This window comes from Bos indicus, chromosome 18 (assembly GCF_029378745.1).
Source record: "Bos indicus isolate NIAB-ARS_2022 breed Sahiwal x Tharparkar chromosome 18, NIAB-ARS_B.indTharparkar_mat_pri_1.0, whole genome shotgun sequence".
Lineage (NCBI taxonomy): Eukaryota > Metazoa > Chordata > Mammalia > Artiodactyla > Bovidae > Bos > Bos indicus.
In genome coordinates, this window is record NC_091777.1 from 3,423,891 (window position 1) to 3,441,205 (window position 17,315).

Below are 17,315 nucleotides of genomic sequence, written 5' to 3' on the forward strand. Positions count from 1 at the left end.
ATCGGGGTAGACTCCACATGTCGTGGGTTAACTAAGCCCTTGTGTAACAACCACTGCACCTGAGCCCGAGAGCTGCAACTACTGAAGCCAGTGCAGCCCTGCCTGCCAAGGTCAGAGGAAGCCCGAGCAAAAGCAGAGGAGACCCAGGGCAACCAGAGACACACACACTCACTGCTGGGAAAAAAGCAAGCAAAACCAATGACAGCGAGCCAGCCTTAAGAAAATCTGGCAAACATGCATTGGAGGCTGACAGAATAGTCAACACAAGGGTTCTAAAACTGAAGAAAGTCATGTTGTAGACACCAAGTGTCAATGGAAGTCTCTTGAGGTATCTGAACACACAAATGTAATTTTGCTTCCTCCTAAAAGCTGAGTAAAATGACTTACAACAAACCGACAGTGGTGGGTACCTCGCTGTACTGTGTTACTTTATACTAATGGAGTCTAAAAAGGCACAACTATAAGGAAAAACAGAAAACTAAGGAAAATTGCGGTCTGTAAGGGCCAGGGGAGAACACAGTGGGGTAGGCAGTGGCGGAAGCAAGAGTTCTGTGTTGATCTCTCTGCAGGATTCTGAAAATCTCTTAAATTAAGCAAAGTTTAAATAAACATAACCAAAATGATAACACAGCCCATGAGAAAGGATTTACTCCAAGTACTTTAGAAACAGTATTTTGACTGTACATCCTTAGCAAAAGGTTAAAGACCAGAGAAATACCAATAACCTCAGATATGCAGATGACATCACCCTTATGGCAGAAAGTGAAGAGTAACTAAAAAGCCTCTTGATGAAAGTGAAAGAGAGTGAAAAAGTTGACTTAAAGCTCAACATTCAGAAAACGAAGATCATGACATCTGGTCCCATCACTTCATGGGTAATAGATGGGCAAACAGTGGAAACAGTGTCAGACTTTATTTTTTGGGGCTGAGATACCCCACGGCCCTAAGCCTGAGGCCAGGGGTGGCGGCGGAAGGAGCTACCCCACGCCCTGAAGCCCGAGGCCAAGGGCGGCGGCCGGGAGGAGCAACCCCACGTCCAAGGAGCCATAGCTGCGCGGATGCAGGAGGGCCTAAAGGAGCTATCCCACGTTGAAGGTCAGGAAGGGCGGCGGTGAGGAGATACCCCTCATCCAAGGTAAGGAGCAATGGCTGAGCTTTGCTGGAGCAGCCGTGAAGAGATACCCCACGCCCAAGGTAAGAGAAACCCAAGTAAGACCATAGGTGTTGCAAGACGGCATCAAAGGGCAAACACACTGAAACCATACTCACAGAAAACTAGTCAATCTAATCACACTAGAACCACAGCCTTGTCTAACTCAATGAAACTAAGCCATGCCCGTGGGGCAACCCAAGACGGGCAGGTCATGGTGGAGAGATCTGACAGAATGTGGTCCACTGGAGAAGGGAATGGCAAGCCACTTCAGTATTCTCGCCTTAAGAACCCCATGAACAGAAAGAAGAGGCAAAATGATAGGATACTGAAAGAGAAACTCCCCAGGTCAGTAGGTGCCCAATATGCTACTGGAGATCAGTGGAGAAATAACTCCAGAAAGAAGGGATGGAGCCAAAGCAAAAACAATACCCAGCTGTGGATGTGACTGGTGATAGAAGCAAGGTCCGATGCTGTAAAGAGCAATATTGCATAGGAACCTGGAATGTCAGGTCCATGAATCAAAGCAAATTGGAAGTGGTCAAACAAGAGATGGCAACAGTGAATGTCGACATTCTAGGAATCAGTGAACTGAAATGGACTGGAATGGGTGAATTTAACTCGATGACCATTATATCTACTACTGCGGGCAGGAATCCCTCAGAAGAAATGGAGTAGCCATCATGGTCAACAAAAGAGTCCAAAATGCAGTACTTGGATGCAATCTCAAAAATGACAGAATGATCTCTGTTTGTTTCCAAGGCAAACCATTCAATATCACAGTAATCCAAGTCTATGCCCCAACCAGTAACGCTGAAGAAGCTGAAGTTGAACGGTTCCATGAAGACCTACAAGACCTTTTACAACTAACACCCAAAAAAGATGTCCTTTTCATTACAGGGGACTGGAATGCAAAAGTAGGAAGTCAAGAAACACCTGGAGTAACAGGCAAATTTGGCCTTGGAATACGGAATGAAGAAGGGCAAAGACTAATAGAATTTTGCCAAGAAAATGCACTCTTCCAACAACACAAGAGAAGACTCTATACATGGACATCACCAGATGGTCAACACCGAAATCAGATTGATTATATTCTTTGCAGCCAAAGATGGAGAAGCTCTATACAGTCAGCAAAAACAAGACCAGGAGCTGCCTATGGCTCAGACCATGAACTCCTTATTGCCAATTCAGACTTAAATTGAAGAAAGTAGGGAAAACCACTAGACCATTCAGGTATGACCTAAATCAAATCCCTTATGATTATACAGTGGAAGTGAGAAATAGATTTAAGGGCCTAGATCTGATAGACACAGTGCCTGATGAACTACGGAATGAGGTTGGTGACATTGTTCAGGATACAGGGATCAAGCCCATTCCCATGGAAAAGAAATGCAAAAAAGCAAAATGGCTGTCTGGGGAGGCCTTACAAATAGCTGTGAAAAGAAGAGAAGCGAAAAGCAAAAGAGAAAAGGAAAGATATAAACATCTGAATGCAGAGTTCCAAAGAATAGCAAGAAGAGATAAGAAAGCCTTCTTCAGCGATCAATGCAAAGAAATAGAGGAAAACAACAGAATGGGAAAGACTAGGGATCTCTCCAAGAAAATCAGAGATACCAAAGGAACATTTCATGCAAAGATGGGCTTGCTAAAGGACAGAAATAGTATGGACCTAACAGAAGCAGAAGATATTAAGAAGAGATGGCAAGAATACACAGAAGAACTGTACAAAAAAGATCTTCACGACCCAGATAATCACAATGGTGTGATCACTGACCTAGAGCCAGACATCCTGGAATGTGAAGTCAAGTGGGCCTTAGAAAGCATCACTACGAACAAAGCTAGTGGAGGTGATGGAATTCCAGTTGAGCTATTCCAAATCCTGGAAGATGATGCTGTGAAAGTGCTGCACTCAATAGGCCAGCAAATTTGGAAAACTCAGCAGTGGTGGTCACAGGACTGGAAAAGGTCAGTTTTCATTCCAATCCCAAAGAAAGGCAATGCCAAAGAATGCTCAAACTACCTCACAATTGCACTCCTCTCACACGCTAGTAAATGCTCAAAATTCTCCAAGCCAGGTTTCAGTAATATGTGAACTGTGAACTTCCTGATGTTCAAGCTGGTTTTAGAAAAGGCAGAGGAACCAGAGATCAAATTGCCAACATCCGCCAGATCATGGAAAAAGCAAGAGAGTTCCAGAAAAACATCTATTTCTGCTTTATTGACTATGCCAAAGCCTTTGACTGTGTGGATCACAAGAAACTGTGGAAAATTCTGAAAGAGATGGGAATACCAGACCACCTGATCTGCCTCTTGAGAAATCTGTATGCAGGTCAGGAAGCAACAGTTAGAACTGGACATGGAAGACAGACTGGTTCCAAATAGGAAAAGGAGTTCGTCAAGGATGTATATTGTCACCCTGTTTATTTAACTTATACGCAGAGTACATCATGAGAAACGCTGGACTGGAAGAAACACAAGCTGGAATCAAGATTGCCAGGAGAACTATCAATAACCTCAGATATGCAGATGATACCACGCTTATGGCAGAAAGTGAAGAGGAACTAAAGAGCCTCTTGATGAAAGTGAAAGTGGAGAGTGAAAAAGCTGGCTTAAAGCTCAACATTCAGAAAACGAAGATCATGGCATCCAGTCCCAGATGGGGAAACAGTGGAAACATTGTCAGACTTAATTTTTCTGGGCTCCAAAATCACTGCAGATGGTGACTCCAGCCATGAAATTAAAAGACGCTTACTCCTTGGAAGGAAAGTTATGACCAATCTAGACAGCATATTCAAAAGCAGAGACACTATTTTGCCAACAAAGGTTCGTCTAGTCAAGGCTATGGTTTTTCCTGTGGTCATGTATGGATGTGAGAGTTGGACTGTGAAGAAGGCTGAGCGCCGAAGAATTGATGCTTTCGAACTGTGGTGTTGGAGAAGACTCTTGAAAGTCCCTTGGACTGCAAGGAGATCCAACCAGTCCATTCTGAAGGAGATCAGCCCTCCGTGTTCTTTGGAAGGAATGATGCTAAAGCTGAAACTCCAATACTTTGGCCACCTCATGTGAAGAGTTGACTCATTGGAAAAGACCCTGATGCTGGGAGGGATTGGGGGCAGGAGGAGAAGGGGACGACAGAGGATGAGATGGCTGGATGGCATCACCGACTCGATGGACCTGAGTTTGAGTGAACTCTGGGAGTTGGTGATGGACAGGGAGGCCTGGCGTTGGGGTCACAAAGAGTCGGACACGACTGAGGGACTAAACTGAAGTGAAAGACCAGAAAAGTTCTATTTTGAGAAATAACATCAGTGTTGTTATCTTGAAACTATTTCTTTCATAATATAGATAAAAGGAAGGAAGTTGTTAAGCTAATAATGCTTAGAATCCAGATCTTCAGAGTAAGAGAAATGACACCATTATAAAATCAAATAAATTAAGTGAAAACAAATGGTAAAGCTGAATTTGAAATTCAGAACTCTTAGACTCACAGACTTAAAAAAATGAACTCATGGTTGCAGGGGTCGGGGGAGGGATACTTAAGGACTTTGGGTAGATTATGTACACACTTCTGTATTTAAAATGGATAACCAACAAAAATCTATTGTATAGCACACAGAACTCTGTTCAATGTTATGTGCCAGCCCGGACGGCAGTGTTATGCGCCAGCAGGGTTTCCAGGAGAACGAATATATGTATACGTATGGCTGAGTCCCTTCACTGTTCACCTGAAACTATGACAACACTGTTAATAGACTGTACCCCAATACAAAATGGTTTTAGTGTTAAAAAGATTAAAATTAAAAAAGTTTAAAAGCCCTCATTACATGGAAAAAAATTCAGAACTCTTAACATTTTTAAGGTAAATATTTTCTAGCTCTGAACAGTGAACACTCAGATTGTATTCTTTCATATGACTCTACACAAAAAGGGTTCCCCAAAAAGTGTAGCTGATTTCGGGTTTGACGGAAGGAAAGCACAAGGTGAAATGGGGCAACTTTGCTGTACCAGAAAACAAGGAAGTCAGGTATAACGGGTCACATTAAAAGGATAGAAGATCTAGTCTGGAAGAACTTTTAGTGGCCCAAAGTGATGACGAGACCATTAAAAGGAGTAACTGTTACTGAAAAACACTGGATTGATTAAAAAAAAAAATCCCCCAAAACTGTTACCCCTTTATGATAATTACAAATTTAAAAAAGACAGGAAAAAATACTATGCACCATTTTAGGTTACCATTAAGATTATTCCCAATTTTGAAAATTGGTAATTAAGAGAAATGAACTAAATATTTATCCTGTCCCAACTGACGAGGAAAAGCTGAACTTTCCCAACATTAACCAATAAATGCAAAAGAACCACAAAACTAGAAAAAGACTCACTCTCTCACCACAATGATGGTAGTAATTCAACCAAAGATTATCATGTAAGGTTAAAGACAATTTGAGTTTTAATGACTAAGTATATTATTAGGTTGGTGCAAAAGTAATTTGAATTTTGCCATTTGATTCTGGAATACATTAAATGAATGTGGTCATGTTATACGTCATTTTAATGCACATTTCTTGCTTTTTTTTTTTTTGCTAATAACTTATTACTTGCTGTTCATTTTATACTTATTTTAAACTATGGAAATGTTACTCAAAAAGAAAATTCGAGGGATTTCCTTGAGTTCAAAATGTTGCAAAGCAGCGGAGACAACCCACAACGTCAACAGCACATCTGGGCCAGGAACTGCTAACAAACATACAGTGCAGCAGAGGTTCAAGAAGTTTTGCAAAGGAGACCTTGAAGACAGAGATATCAGCCAGCCATTGGAAGTTGACAACGACGAATTGAGAGCCATCACTGAAGCTGATCCTCTTAAAACTACAGAAGTTGCCTAAGAACCCAAGGTTGACCATCTATGGTCGTTTGGCATTTGAAGCGAATTGAAAAGGTGAAAAAGCTCAAAAAGTGGGTGCCATAAGCTGTCCGCAAAAAAAAAAAAAAAAAAAAAAGTCCTTTTGAAATGTCATCTTTTCTTATTCTACGCAACAATGAACCATTTGTCTATTGGATTGTGACCTGCGGTGAAAAGTGGATCTGGATCGTATACAACTGGTAATGACCAGCTCAGCAGTTGGACAAAGAAGCTCCAAAGCACTTCCCAAACTTGCACCAAAAAAAGGTGATGGTCACTGTTTGGTGCTCTGCGGCCAGTATGATCCACTACAGCTTTCTGAATCCTGGCTAAACTATTACATATGAGAAGTAGGCTCAGCAAATCGATAAAAGGCACCAAAAATTGCAATGCCTGCAACAAGCATTGGTCAACAGAAAGGGCCCGATTCTTCTCCAGGACAATACCCAACTGCACACCACACAACAAATGCTTCAAAAGTTGAATGAAGTGGTCTATGAAGTTTTGTTTCCTCTGCCATTACCTGATCTCTTTTCAACTAACTACCACTTCAAGCATTTTGACAACTTTTAGCTCGGAAAATGCTTCCACAACCAGCAGGATTCAGAAAATGCTTTTCAAGAATTCGGTGAATCCCAAAGCACACATTTTTATGCTACAGGAATAAACAAACTTATTTGTTGTTGGCAAAAATATGTATTGATTGTAATGGTTTCTATTTTGATTAATAGAGAGAGATGTCTGAGCCTAGTTAGGATTTAAAATTCACAGCCTGAAACCGCAATTATGTTTGCACCAACCTAATATAACACAAAACACTTTCCAGTTCCAAGGGAAAAAATAGTTACACAATTAAGGGATCAAACTCTCTTCATTCTGATCCAGAAGTCACAACTATGGAAATTAATCAGGTATTTTGTTTTCTGATATTATGCATTATGAAACACACACATCAGGTATGAACTTTTTTTTTGTAAACTAAAATTATTTTATTTGAACCCACCAAGCATTTAGATCTACTTTTAATTTTAACACAGGCTCCCCTGATAGCTCAGTTGGTAAAGAATCTGCCTGCAACACAGGAGACCCCAGTTCGATTCCTGGGTCAGGAAGATCTCCTGGAGAAGGGATAGGCTACCCACTCCAGTATTCTTGGGCTTCCTTTGTGGCTCAGCTGGTAAAGAATCTGCCCACAATGCGGGAGACCTGGGTTCGATTCCTGGCTTGGGAAGATCCCCTGGAGAAGGGAAAGGCTACCCACTCCAGTATTCTGGCCTGGAGAATTCCATGGGCTGTACAGTCCACGGGGTCACAAAGAGTTGGATATGACTGAGCGACTTTCACTCACTCAAATTTAACGCAAGTTCAAGGGACGAAGGAATCACCTAATACCATGAGGGAGTAACCAGACAAAATTCCACAGGACATACAGCCTGGTCTCCTATGCCAATCTATGTTACAGAAACGTGAGTGTGCTAGATTAAAACAGATGTAAAGGATGCAACAACTGAATGATAGAAGTAGTCCGGAACTCAACCATGATTTAAACAAGCTGTCGCCATTTTTGAGTCAACAGGGAAAACCTGAATATGGTGTGTATATTAGATGATCTCAAAGTTTACTGAAATGAACAGGGATAGAATGTTCACTGAAAAGAGCAGGCTACAAAGAAACATGAAAAAAAGTATGATTTCAGATTGGGGAAAAATACAAATATTAGTAACAACACTTGGGAATAGAAAAAGATAAAGAGTGGGTTTCACTAAGAAATCAATACTGATAATCTCTAGGTGGTGGGAATGTAGTCATTCTGATTTTATGTTTAATTGCCTGCATTTTCTAGTTTTCAACAAAGTTCATGCACTTTCGCTATAAACTTATTTTTCTTCATAAACTGGGTGAATGTTGCAGACAGTTCAGACAAAGAAATGCATGTGGCTCTGGATCTTAAACATGAAAAAAGATACTCAATCGCACTGATAAAAGCAAATCTCAAACTATACAACAACGGAAACTATGGTTAAATTCCACGTGGTTACTGTAAGAATAACATCCCTAGAGACAAAACAGCACAAAGTGAACAAATCTTTTTTAAAACAAGTATAGTGGATTAACAATATTAGTTTCAAGGGTACAGCGTAGTGACTCAGCATTTTTTTCTTTTTCTTCATTTTGTTTATGTTTGGTTGTGCTGCGTCTTTGCTGCTGCACGGGCTTTCTCAGGTTGGGGGAGCAGGGGCTACCCTAGCCGCGGCGTGCGAACTTCTCGGCAGCGGCCTCTCCGCTACAGAGCACAGGCTCTAGGGCGCCAGGGCTTCAGATGTGGCCCCGACTTTGGAGCACAGGCTGGCGCTTGGGCCCAGTTGCACCAGGGCATGTGGGATTTTCCCACATCAGGGACTGAACTCGAGTCTCCTGCACTGGCAGGCAGATTCTTTACCACTGAGCTACCAGGGAAGCCCTCAGTACTTTTTATAGCAAATGAACAAATCTTGTCCAGAGACTCAAAGCCTGCATTACCTTTTCAGTCCTCCATGCTTAAACATGAAACAAACAATTAAGAATTACTGCAAAAATCAGAGAATGTGTCTAACGTGTTAATGCCCAAAACAAACACCTAGGGTGAATAAAAAACAACTTAGAGGAAACAGACTGTTTCCTCATTTTATCAGGCTAGCATTATTTGATACCAATCAGACAAGGAAATTACCAGAAAACTATGGACCAACATTCCTTATAAACAAACACAAAACTTCTCAATAAAATTTTAGCAAACCAAATCCAGTCATGTAAAATAATAATACATCCAGTAAGTTTTATGGGGGTTGGGTGGGATGAATTTAAAATCATTAACAGATTAAAAACAGAAATACCACACGAGCAATAAATGGTGAAAAAGCATTTGACAAAATTCACTTCTCAGCAAATAAAGAATAGAGGGAATTCTTTAATTCCATAAGGCCTGAGGGGCAGTATACGCAGACTGCCAGGATCCAAATCCCAGCCCATCTAATCTAGTTGAGTAACTTGTGGTGCCTCAGTCTCTTCATTTGTAAAATGTTTTAAAAAAAGCAAAAAAACTGCATAATTACACAGACCTGGTAATGTGACTAAATAATCAGTTCAGTTGCTCAGTCATGTCCAACTCTTTGCAACCCCATGAACTGTAGCACGCGACAATGTGAAGTGCTTACAATGTGAAGTGCTTAAGGCATCCATGAAAAAACCTGTAGGTAACATTATACCGAATGGCGAAACACTCATGCTTTCTCCTTACAACTGGGAACAAGGCAAGAATGTCCACGCTCACCACTCTTATTCAATACACACTGGAACTGTACCAAGTACAAGAGGCTAGCAAGAGAAACAAAAGCTATGCTCACAGAAGAAGGGGAAATAAAACTGTCTATACACAGATTTTCAGGGGTAGGGAAGGGTAAGAGTGGCCCTGGAACTGTTAAATTCAGTCGTGGTTACACAACTACAAGCATTTGTCAAAAAATCACAGAACACTCTAAGAGTGAATTTTACTGTACGTAAGTTAAAAGTAGAAATATTTTGAACATTATTCATTATTATTTGATAGATAAGTAGATGTATTTAGAAAGATATGCATTTCATACACAGAATGCTGTCTGTCTCCAAAGACTAAAGTGGCCCCAGGGGACGGAGTCACCTTGGCAAGGGGAGAGTACTAACGGGAGAAACACCTACACCGAGTGTGGGCCATCTCAGACGGTGAGAAGCCCAAAGCGTAACTAATATCCATAGAGCAATAAGATGCTCCACTCATGAAACAGAACATGATACTATTTAAAAGTTTTCAAAAAAAAAAAAATTAAAAATATCGTGATGTCCAACCCCAGTTATGAGGACAAGAAAACAAAGCACACGCTCCCCAGTGGCTTCTGGAAGTTTCTGGTCTACAGTGTCAAACAGCTGAAGGGTTGCTGACCTGCGACCAATCGTACTGTGCTGTAACTGTGCCAAACACCTCCTCTAAGAACCTCAAAGTCACTGTGCAAAGAGCAGCCCACCTGGCCATCCCCAGTCAACAACCCCAAAGCCAGGCTGCACAGAGAGGAAACTGACGGACAGTTTATGGAAAGAAAAAAAAACAACAGAAGCACCAGTCCATAAGGTGTAGCAAGAGTCAATATATAAATAATGATGATTCCAAAAAAATAAAATGAAGAAAATTGTCCCCCCTAAATTTTAAAAGCTACAGAAGAAACAAAGACAAGACTCTATCAGCGTCCAGAGACAAATTTTATGTACATGAGTAAAAATTAGCAACAAGTTTTTTTTAATAAAAGCACTGGAAACTTAGAAAATAATGGAGAAATACCTTCAAAATTCAGATTAAAAAACTACGGAATTCCATACCAAACTATTAATCATGCCTGAGGGTCACCTGGTTATTTTTAGATACTCATGGTCTCAAAAAAAAAAAAAAGTTTCTAACATGTATCTTTCTTCAAGAAGTTATTTGAGGATTTATTCTTATTTTGGTGGAACACACCAAGAAAAAAAACATCATGGGACCCAAGAAAACAGGGAATCTTAAGAGAAAAGAGACATAAACGAAACATCCAAAGTAGTGGTCACGATGGAAGATTTTAGGTTTAAAAATTATAAAACCAAGACAAATTGGAGCAGATCAGAAGACAAAGACGGACTTCAAAATAACAAATGATTATCTAATAAATCTAAATATGTTGGGAGGTGATTTAAACAATTTTGAGCGTTTAGGATCAAATCAGTAGTAAGTACACAGATGACTAAACAACAACAAAATGGCAATTATTAACTCCAGAGAAAACTAGTGCAGGAAAAGCAGTAACTGCATATACCAGATGGTTCCGTCACATGATATTCAAAGTCATTACCAAAAAAAAAAAAGAAACAATAATAGTCTAACCCAAATAGACACAGGAACATTGGCAGGCTGGGGAAGTGGGAAGGGTCTGAAGGTGAAAAAGTGTGTGTTGGCAGAGAGGGGAAAGACTCAAGGAGATGTTAAAAGACCTAATATGAATGGGTTAAGTCAGCAGACGATGGAAATACCAAATTTTAAAAGAAAGCAGTTTCTTCAGTGGAGGATGGACAGGGATAAGTGATGGAAATGGTTCAGTTTCAAAATAATTCTTTTAGAAATAGTTGACTATTTTTAAGCAGGTGCACGGTAACTTTGATTACAATGAAAACTAATTTTCAAGTAATCATGCTGACAAAAGAGCTTCCCAGAAGGCGCTAATGGTAAGAAAACGACTGCATGCCAATGCAAGAGACGCAGGAGACCGGGGTTCCATCCCTGGGCTGGGAAGATCCCCTGGAAGAGAGCATGGCAAACTTCTCAAATATTCTGGCCTGGAGAATCCCATGGACAGAGGAGCCTGATGGGCCCTCAGTCCATAGGGTCACAAAGAGTGGGACTCAGCACACACAATGTTGGCGGACAAGAATCTAACGCAGGAAAGGAGCGGGGAAACTATGGCAAGTCTTCGTTGATCATGGTAGCTCAGTAAGAGCCATACTGGTGACAGAGTGATCAGAAATTCATCTTCGGTATAGCCCCAAACTGAATGTAATGATTGGCTCGACCAAAAAAATGAACAAGGACAACTATCCAGGCTTTTTTTTTTTTTTTATCTTGTTTGACCCAGTGCAACTGTGCGAGCAGATACTTCTAACGAGATGTGGGAGTCTGGGGAACCGGCAGGATGGCAGAAGGGGTAGGTATGGGTAACATTTTGGTCTGGATCTGTTTTAGAAGCCTATACATGTTCCGAGCAGGCCCGTTAGGGACTCCTGGGCACAGAGGCCTTTTTGTCCCCTATTTCTTATAGGCAAGACTCCAGTCTCCATGACCTTCTCTCATTTCCAAACAGTAGAACACTTGCTATTCAAAGGAGGAACAGCAAAGAAACCACTTGAGGCAAGGTTAAAGGACCAGAGAGGCTCACCACCATCGACAAACTGGACCACACCCTAATCTGGCCAGCAACCTTTTTGAAACTTTGCAGAAGAATACTAGACGGTTACTGCCTTGATACTTTATCACTAACTCCTGCCTGACTATACGACCTTTCCGTACTCACCAGGGAGAGGGGCACAGTTCTTGACGCGCTAGCCTACCGTGTTGCCCTAACCCTTTGCCTGGCAAAGTAACAAAGCCACTTTCCTTTTCCTCCAAAACTCGTCTGCCTATTTCTGTTTGCATGGTGCACAGAGCGCCAAGATGTGGACAACACAGAAAAACAATACAACAAAGGTCTATGAAGGACTGAATATGCAGACTGCAAAGAAGCAAAAGACATCATTAAGTGAACTTTTAACCACCATATCTCTTTTGAAGACAGACAATGATGTATCGGGGTCGTGATGCTAGCAATTCCGTGGGGATGGAAGGTCTGCGTAAGATGGCCTTTCAGAAGCGTTCAGGGTTGCTGAGGGTACGCGATACCCAACCACCACTAACGGTCGAGCTCACCTGCGGGTTCCCGCCCTCTGAGGGGGCGTTGGCCGAACGCGGCCCAGAGAATCAGCCGCAGGAAAGGTCCCAGTACGCTAACTGGGGCCACCGGCCGCGCGGTGCGGGCTCAGGGCCGCTTGAGAATCACGCCACCCTCCCACCGGGCCCACAAACGCCTGGCAAAGCGAGCCTCAAGCGAGGCGGGGGCGGGGCAAGTCGCCTCTCGCCTCAAGAGGAGTGCTCACCCGACGGCGCGTAGTCCTCGTCCTCCTTCGACACGGAGAAATCCTCGGATTTAAACTCCTCCATACTGCTGCCGCGCGGGGCCTACGGTGCCGCAGCAACCGCCTCCAACGGCAAAGCTCTAGGGAGAGACGGTAGAAGCGCGGAGTGCGCAGAGGCGACGGGGATGGCGGCGGCTCCGGCGGCGCGTGCGCACACGCAGAAACGGCGCTAGGTCGAGAACCACCACTTCCGGGCCAAAGCCGCGGACCTGACGCTCTTATGGCGGTCGGCGGAATGTGGGCGTCGTCCTGAAGCGGTGCATGCTGGGACTTGTAGTCTTCAGCGCTCAGCGGCTTTGATTTAGTGTGTCTGCTTAAGGAAAATTTGTTTTGCCCATGGGAACACAGCTGCCCTTCGTTAGTCACTGGTTGATATTATTGAATTCGCTTAGTTGTTAAAATAGTCACCTCCCCCCCCAAATCAATATTCACGGTGCTTTCTGGGGTTATTTCCCCCGACATGCTCAGAGAGTGAAAATTTTGAGTTAACCAGTGGTGGGTTGTACTGAGGTTGCAGGCAGACAATTTGCTGTCTTGCTTCAGCCCTCTTAGTGTAAATAAGTATCGTCTTCCCAGTCTGTTTAGTGCCGCGTTTCCTTTTGTTTTTTTTTTTTTGTTTTTTTTTTCATCTTTGTGCTTTCTGTCGGTGATTTCCCTGTTTAAAATGACCCCTGGGTGTGTTGCAGGGAGGAAGCCAATTCTGACTCCATGTTGGAAACTGTTTCTTTGACTTGCTTTTATTATTTTAATCATACTCAATAGCTTGCCTGGAGGACCCTGCTTCTCTGCTTGACTGTAAACTAAAGTGCCTTTGTTCGGCTCTAGGAGAGGTGTTTGTCCCCGCCCACCTGTGAATAGAAGAGATTAGCACACCCCTTCTGAAGGCTGGACTTTCCCTTGGAGACGTTTTGCAAGACTGAAGACCCTTTCACTTTACTTCCCCACTGCATCTCCCTCTATTCTGCCTTGTGACTTTAGTTCCTCTTAGCTTCTTTTCTCTCTGATTGATAAAAGAACCTGGCATCCAGATCCCAGTAAGATGGTTGTTTTGATGCACTAGCCTGCCATATTCTCCGTCTGCCGGCCTTGCCTCAACACTTCGTCTCTCTGACTCATTGACCTATCGTGCAGCGAGCAGAGCAAGCTTGCACTCGGTAACAAGCGTATTGCTGGGGTGCTTCCTAATGTTTGTAAGTGCAAGAAGGTTGTGATGTGCCTTATGGAGAAAATACTTGGGTTAGATAAAGCTTCATTCAGGTATGTTTTGTGGCTGTGAGTTCAGTGTTAAAGAATAAACTATCCAGTGCATCAAGGAAAAGGAAAGTCACCAATCTGTATCTGATGCTGCTCCATAAAGTGCTAAAGTGACATTCATAGTGTGCGAGGCAGCTATGGAAAAGATGGAAAAGCGGCTCAATTTGTGGATTCAACCAATAAAACCGATGAAAAAAGTCTGGCAGACAGCATTGTTGAGGCTGAAAGTCAAAAGTTTACCCTCATGTCACCCAGGGTCAGAAAAATGTGAAGAAGCCCTTCTCTGTAGCGCTGGCTGGGTTGCACGTTTCAAAAGGCCATATGGTGTCAATAATGTTAAGCTTGCAGCTGAGGCAAGTTCTGCAGATCAGAAGGCTGCAGAAGAATTCAAACGATGCTTGCTAAATGTTATACAGGAAAAGGGGTATGTGGAAGAGCCGTTTTTCAACGCTGGTGAAACTGGCGTATTTTACAAGAATGTTGGCAAAAGAACCTATGTAATGTGAATGACCTCCAATGCCCCAGGCTTTAAATCATTCCAGGACTATGCAACCCTACTTACGTGCACCAGTGCCAAGGGTGACTCTAAGTGCAAACCCTTACCAGTGTACAGACCTTCAAGTTCACAAGCACTTAACTGGAAAAACGTGAACCATATTCGGTGCATTGGAGGTGGAACCAAAAAGGGTGGAAAGCGACTGATTGGTTCCACAGCTGACTCATATTAGAAGTTCAACACTATCCCCAGGGTAGAAACCTTGCCTTGATGATTTTGTTAATTTTGGATGCCCCAGTGCATTGCTGTGAAAAACTCAAAAATGCCCACCCCAACGTGGAAGCTCTTTTCATTCCCCCAAATACTACCTCTCATCCAGCCCCTGGATCAGGGCATAGGAAAGCCTTCAAGTCACAGTATACAAGTGAGCTTTATAATAAGACTTTGGAGGCTTTCAAAGCCAAGAAGGAAAATACCATGATGGACTATTGGAAATCAGTCACTGTACGTGAGGTGATTGATTATGTCGGCAACATCAAGCAGGTGACGATCAATTACTGTTGGAAAAATGTTTGACCAGACTGGCTGGAAAATTTTGAAGGCTTTGAAGGTGCTGCAGAAAGTATAAACAACAGTGTCAGAAACATAATGTGTACCACATGCAAATAGGTGGAGAAGGCTTTGGTGACATGAGGAAGAAGATGTGGAGGAAATTTTGGCAGAGAAAGCAATAGAACCCACCAATGAAGACTTGGATGAGATGGCAAAGCAAGACATGATGATGAAAATGGTGATGAAAGTCAGCCGAAGAGTCCAGAAACTGTCCTTCTTACAGCAGTCAAAATAACAGAATGGAACTCCGCACTGGAAAAAATTTTCAGTGACATGGAAGAGTGTGACCCTATGCTTGATCGAAGCCTCAAATTTAAGCGCTTACCTTCCTGTGCATTGGCCCCCTATGCTGACACTTAAGGCAAAAAGCTAAGCAGACAGGGCCGATGTAATTTCTGGAGTCATTTTGGAAGAAAACATTACCACTCCATCAACAAGTGATGAGAGCCAAACCTCTGAGGTTGAACTGACAGATGCCAACCTGCCACCCTCTTCCTCATCTGCAGAATGAGTGCCACCAGCCTCTCCCTTGTTTCTGTGGAGTAAGCCAAGGTGGGGAGACTTGACCACACTCGCACTGTGCTGTTGTCCAGCCTGCAGCTCCATCAACCAGAAGATGTTAGGCAACATTTTTACAAAATGTTAAACATTTCATCTTTATTTGCATTAATGTGCACTATATAGTATGTGTCTACTGTATGAGTACAGTATGTGTAGTTTGTGTTTTTGTGTGTGTATGACTGAAGGGAAGTTAAAATAGTACAGTCTCAGTGTTGTACATGACACAATAATGCTGTCATTGAAGTGTTTCATTATTAATAGTATGTATCATTATTTGTAAGAAAGATATATTAAATGCAGTGTCTTTGAACAGAAACATACATAAAACAAAGCTATGTACTGATCAGTTGACAAAAATGGTATGACCAGAGACCCACAAGAACCCAATCCTGTATTTCTGCTAATTGAGTGTGCGTGGTAACATTATAGCTGTAATTACAAGGAATGGCTGTATTCTAGAATTCAAACATCATCCACAAGGAATCCTTCCTTGAAGTTAATCCATATGAAAGTACAACCATATATAACGGTTGTCATTTTGTGACAAACTGGGATGTTGCCTTTTGCCCCGTCCTTGGAGTCTCAGTCTGGGGAAAATGCTACCCTGGCATTCTTCAGTAGACTCTCCCCCAGCACCCCGCTTCTCCCGCTCTCCTCTTTAGAGCTTACAAGCATTTGTTCAGATTCACAAAGTTTCTGACCACTTTAAGGGTAATGATGGAACTGTCTTCTACTTGTCAAATTGTTTAGTAAAGAGGTCTAAAATTGGTTAGCGGCCCTCATCAAGCTTAAAAACATACATTTTTGGATTTGAAAAGCATTTTCCATGAATTTAAATGTCACCAGCTGCGCTATTATGCTTTTAAAAAAATACACATTATCCCCAGTGGCCAGTGATTTAATGAATCATGCATATGTAATGAGGTTTCCATAGAGCTGCAAAGGACAGGGTCGAGAACTACCCAGTTCAACTTGTGGAAATTCAGGGAGAACTTGGTCCCTTTGAAGGGGCACAAAAGCACCACACACATACCCCATGCCTTGCCCTGTACATCTCTTCCATCTGGCTGTTCCTGACTTAAATCCTTATGATAAACCAGGGGCCTAGTAAGTAAAATGTCTGAGTTCTGTGAGTCGCTCTCAAATTAATTTAACCCGACTTATAGCCAGTTAGAAGCACGGAAGAACCTGGACTTGCAACTGATGTCTGGAGTTGGTGGTTGAGGATGGGGGGTACTTCTGGGTACTGTCAGAATTGAGTTGAATTGTTGAACACCTTTTCTGGTGTTCAATGTTTGTTAGTGTGGGGAACACCCAATATACCACTTAAAAATTTAAAGATTTCAGCACATAATCCCACCAAGAATAAATAGGCTGAAACTGAGCAATCCCTTTGGACAAATATTGGCCAAAATACAAACCCCAACCACCTACAAGTTTCCTGGTTCACTCTTACCATGTTGTTACCGAGTCCAAGCTCCCTCTGCTCACCACAGGACAGGCCAGTGAACCCGAGAGAGGAAGTGTGGAGGCAAGGAAAATGATTTCATTTGGAAAGCTGACTGACTAAGATAGCAGACTAG

General features: G+C 42.4%; 1 protein-coding gene and 1 pseudogene across 4 annotated transcripts in view; one reads left to right on the plus strand and one right to left on the minus strand.

The window, feature by feature from the left end:
- The window catches only part of LOC109572311 (craniofacial development protein 2-like), a 39,824-nt gene extending 26,855 nt beyond the window's left edge, over positions 1-12,969 (minus strand). For 3 of the 4 annotated variants that reach the window (XM_019978992.2, XM_019978991.2, XM_019978990.2), the window contains exon 1: positions 12,771-12,969. In XM_019978992.2, the coding sequence (XP_019834551.1) occupies positions 12,771-12,834 (64 nt within the window). In that variant the 5' untranslated portion in view covers positions 12,835-12,969. The remainder of the gene's footprint in view (positions 1-12,770) is intronic. The other variant, XM_070770339.1, reaches the window with a different exon arrangement.
- LOC139177018 (craniofacial development protein 2-like) lies at positions 1,476-4,858 on the plus strand (annotated as a pseudogene).
- Positions 12,970-17,315: the final 4,346 nt, after the last annotated feature.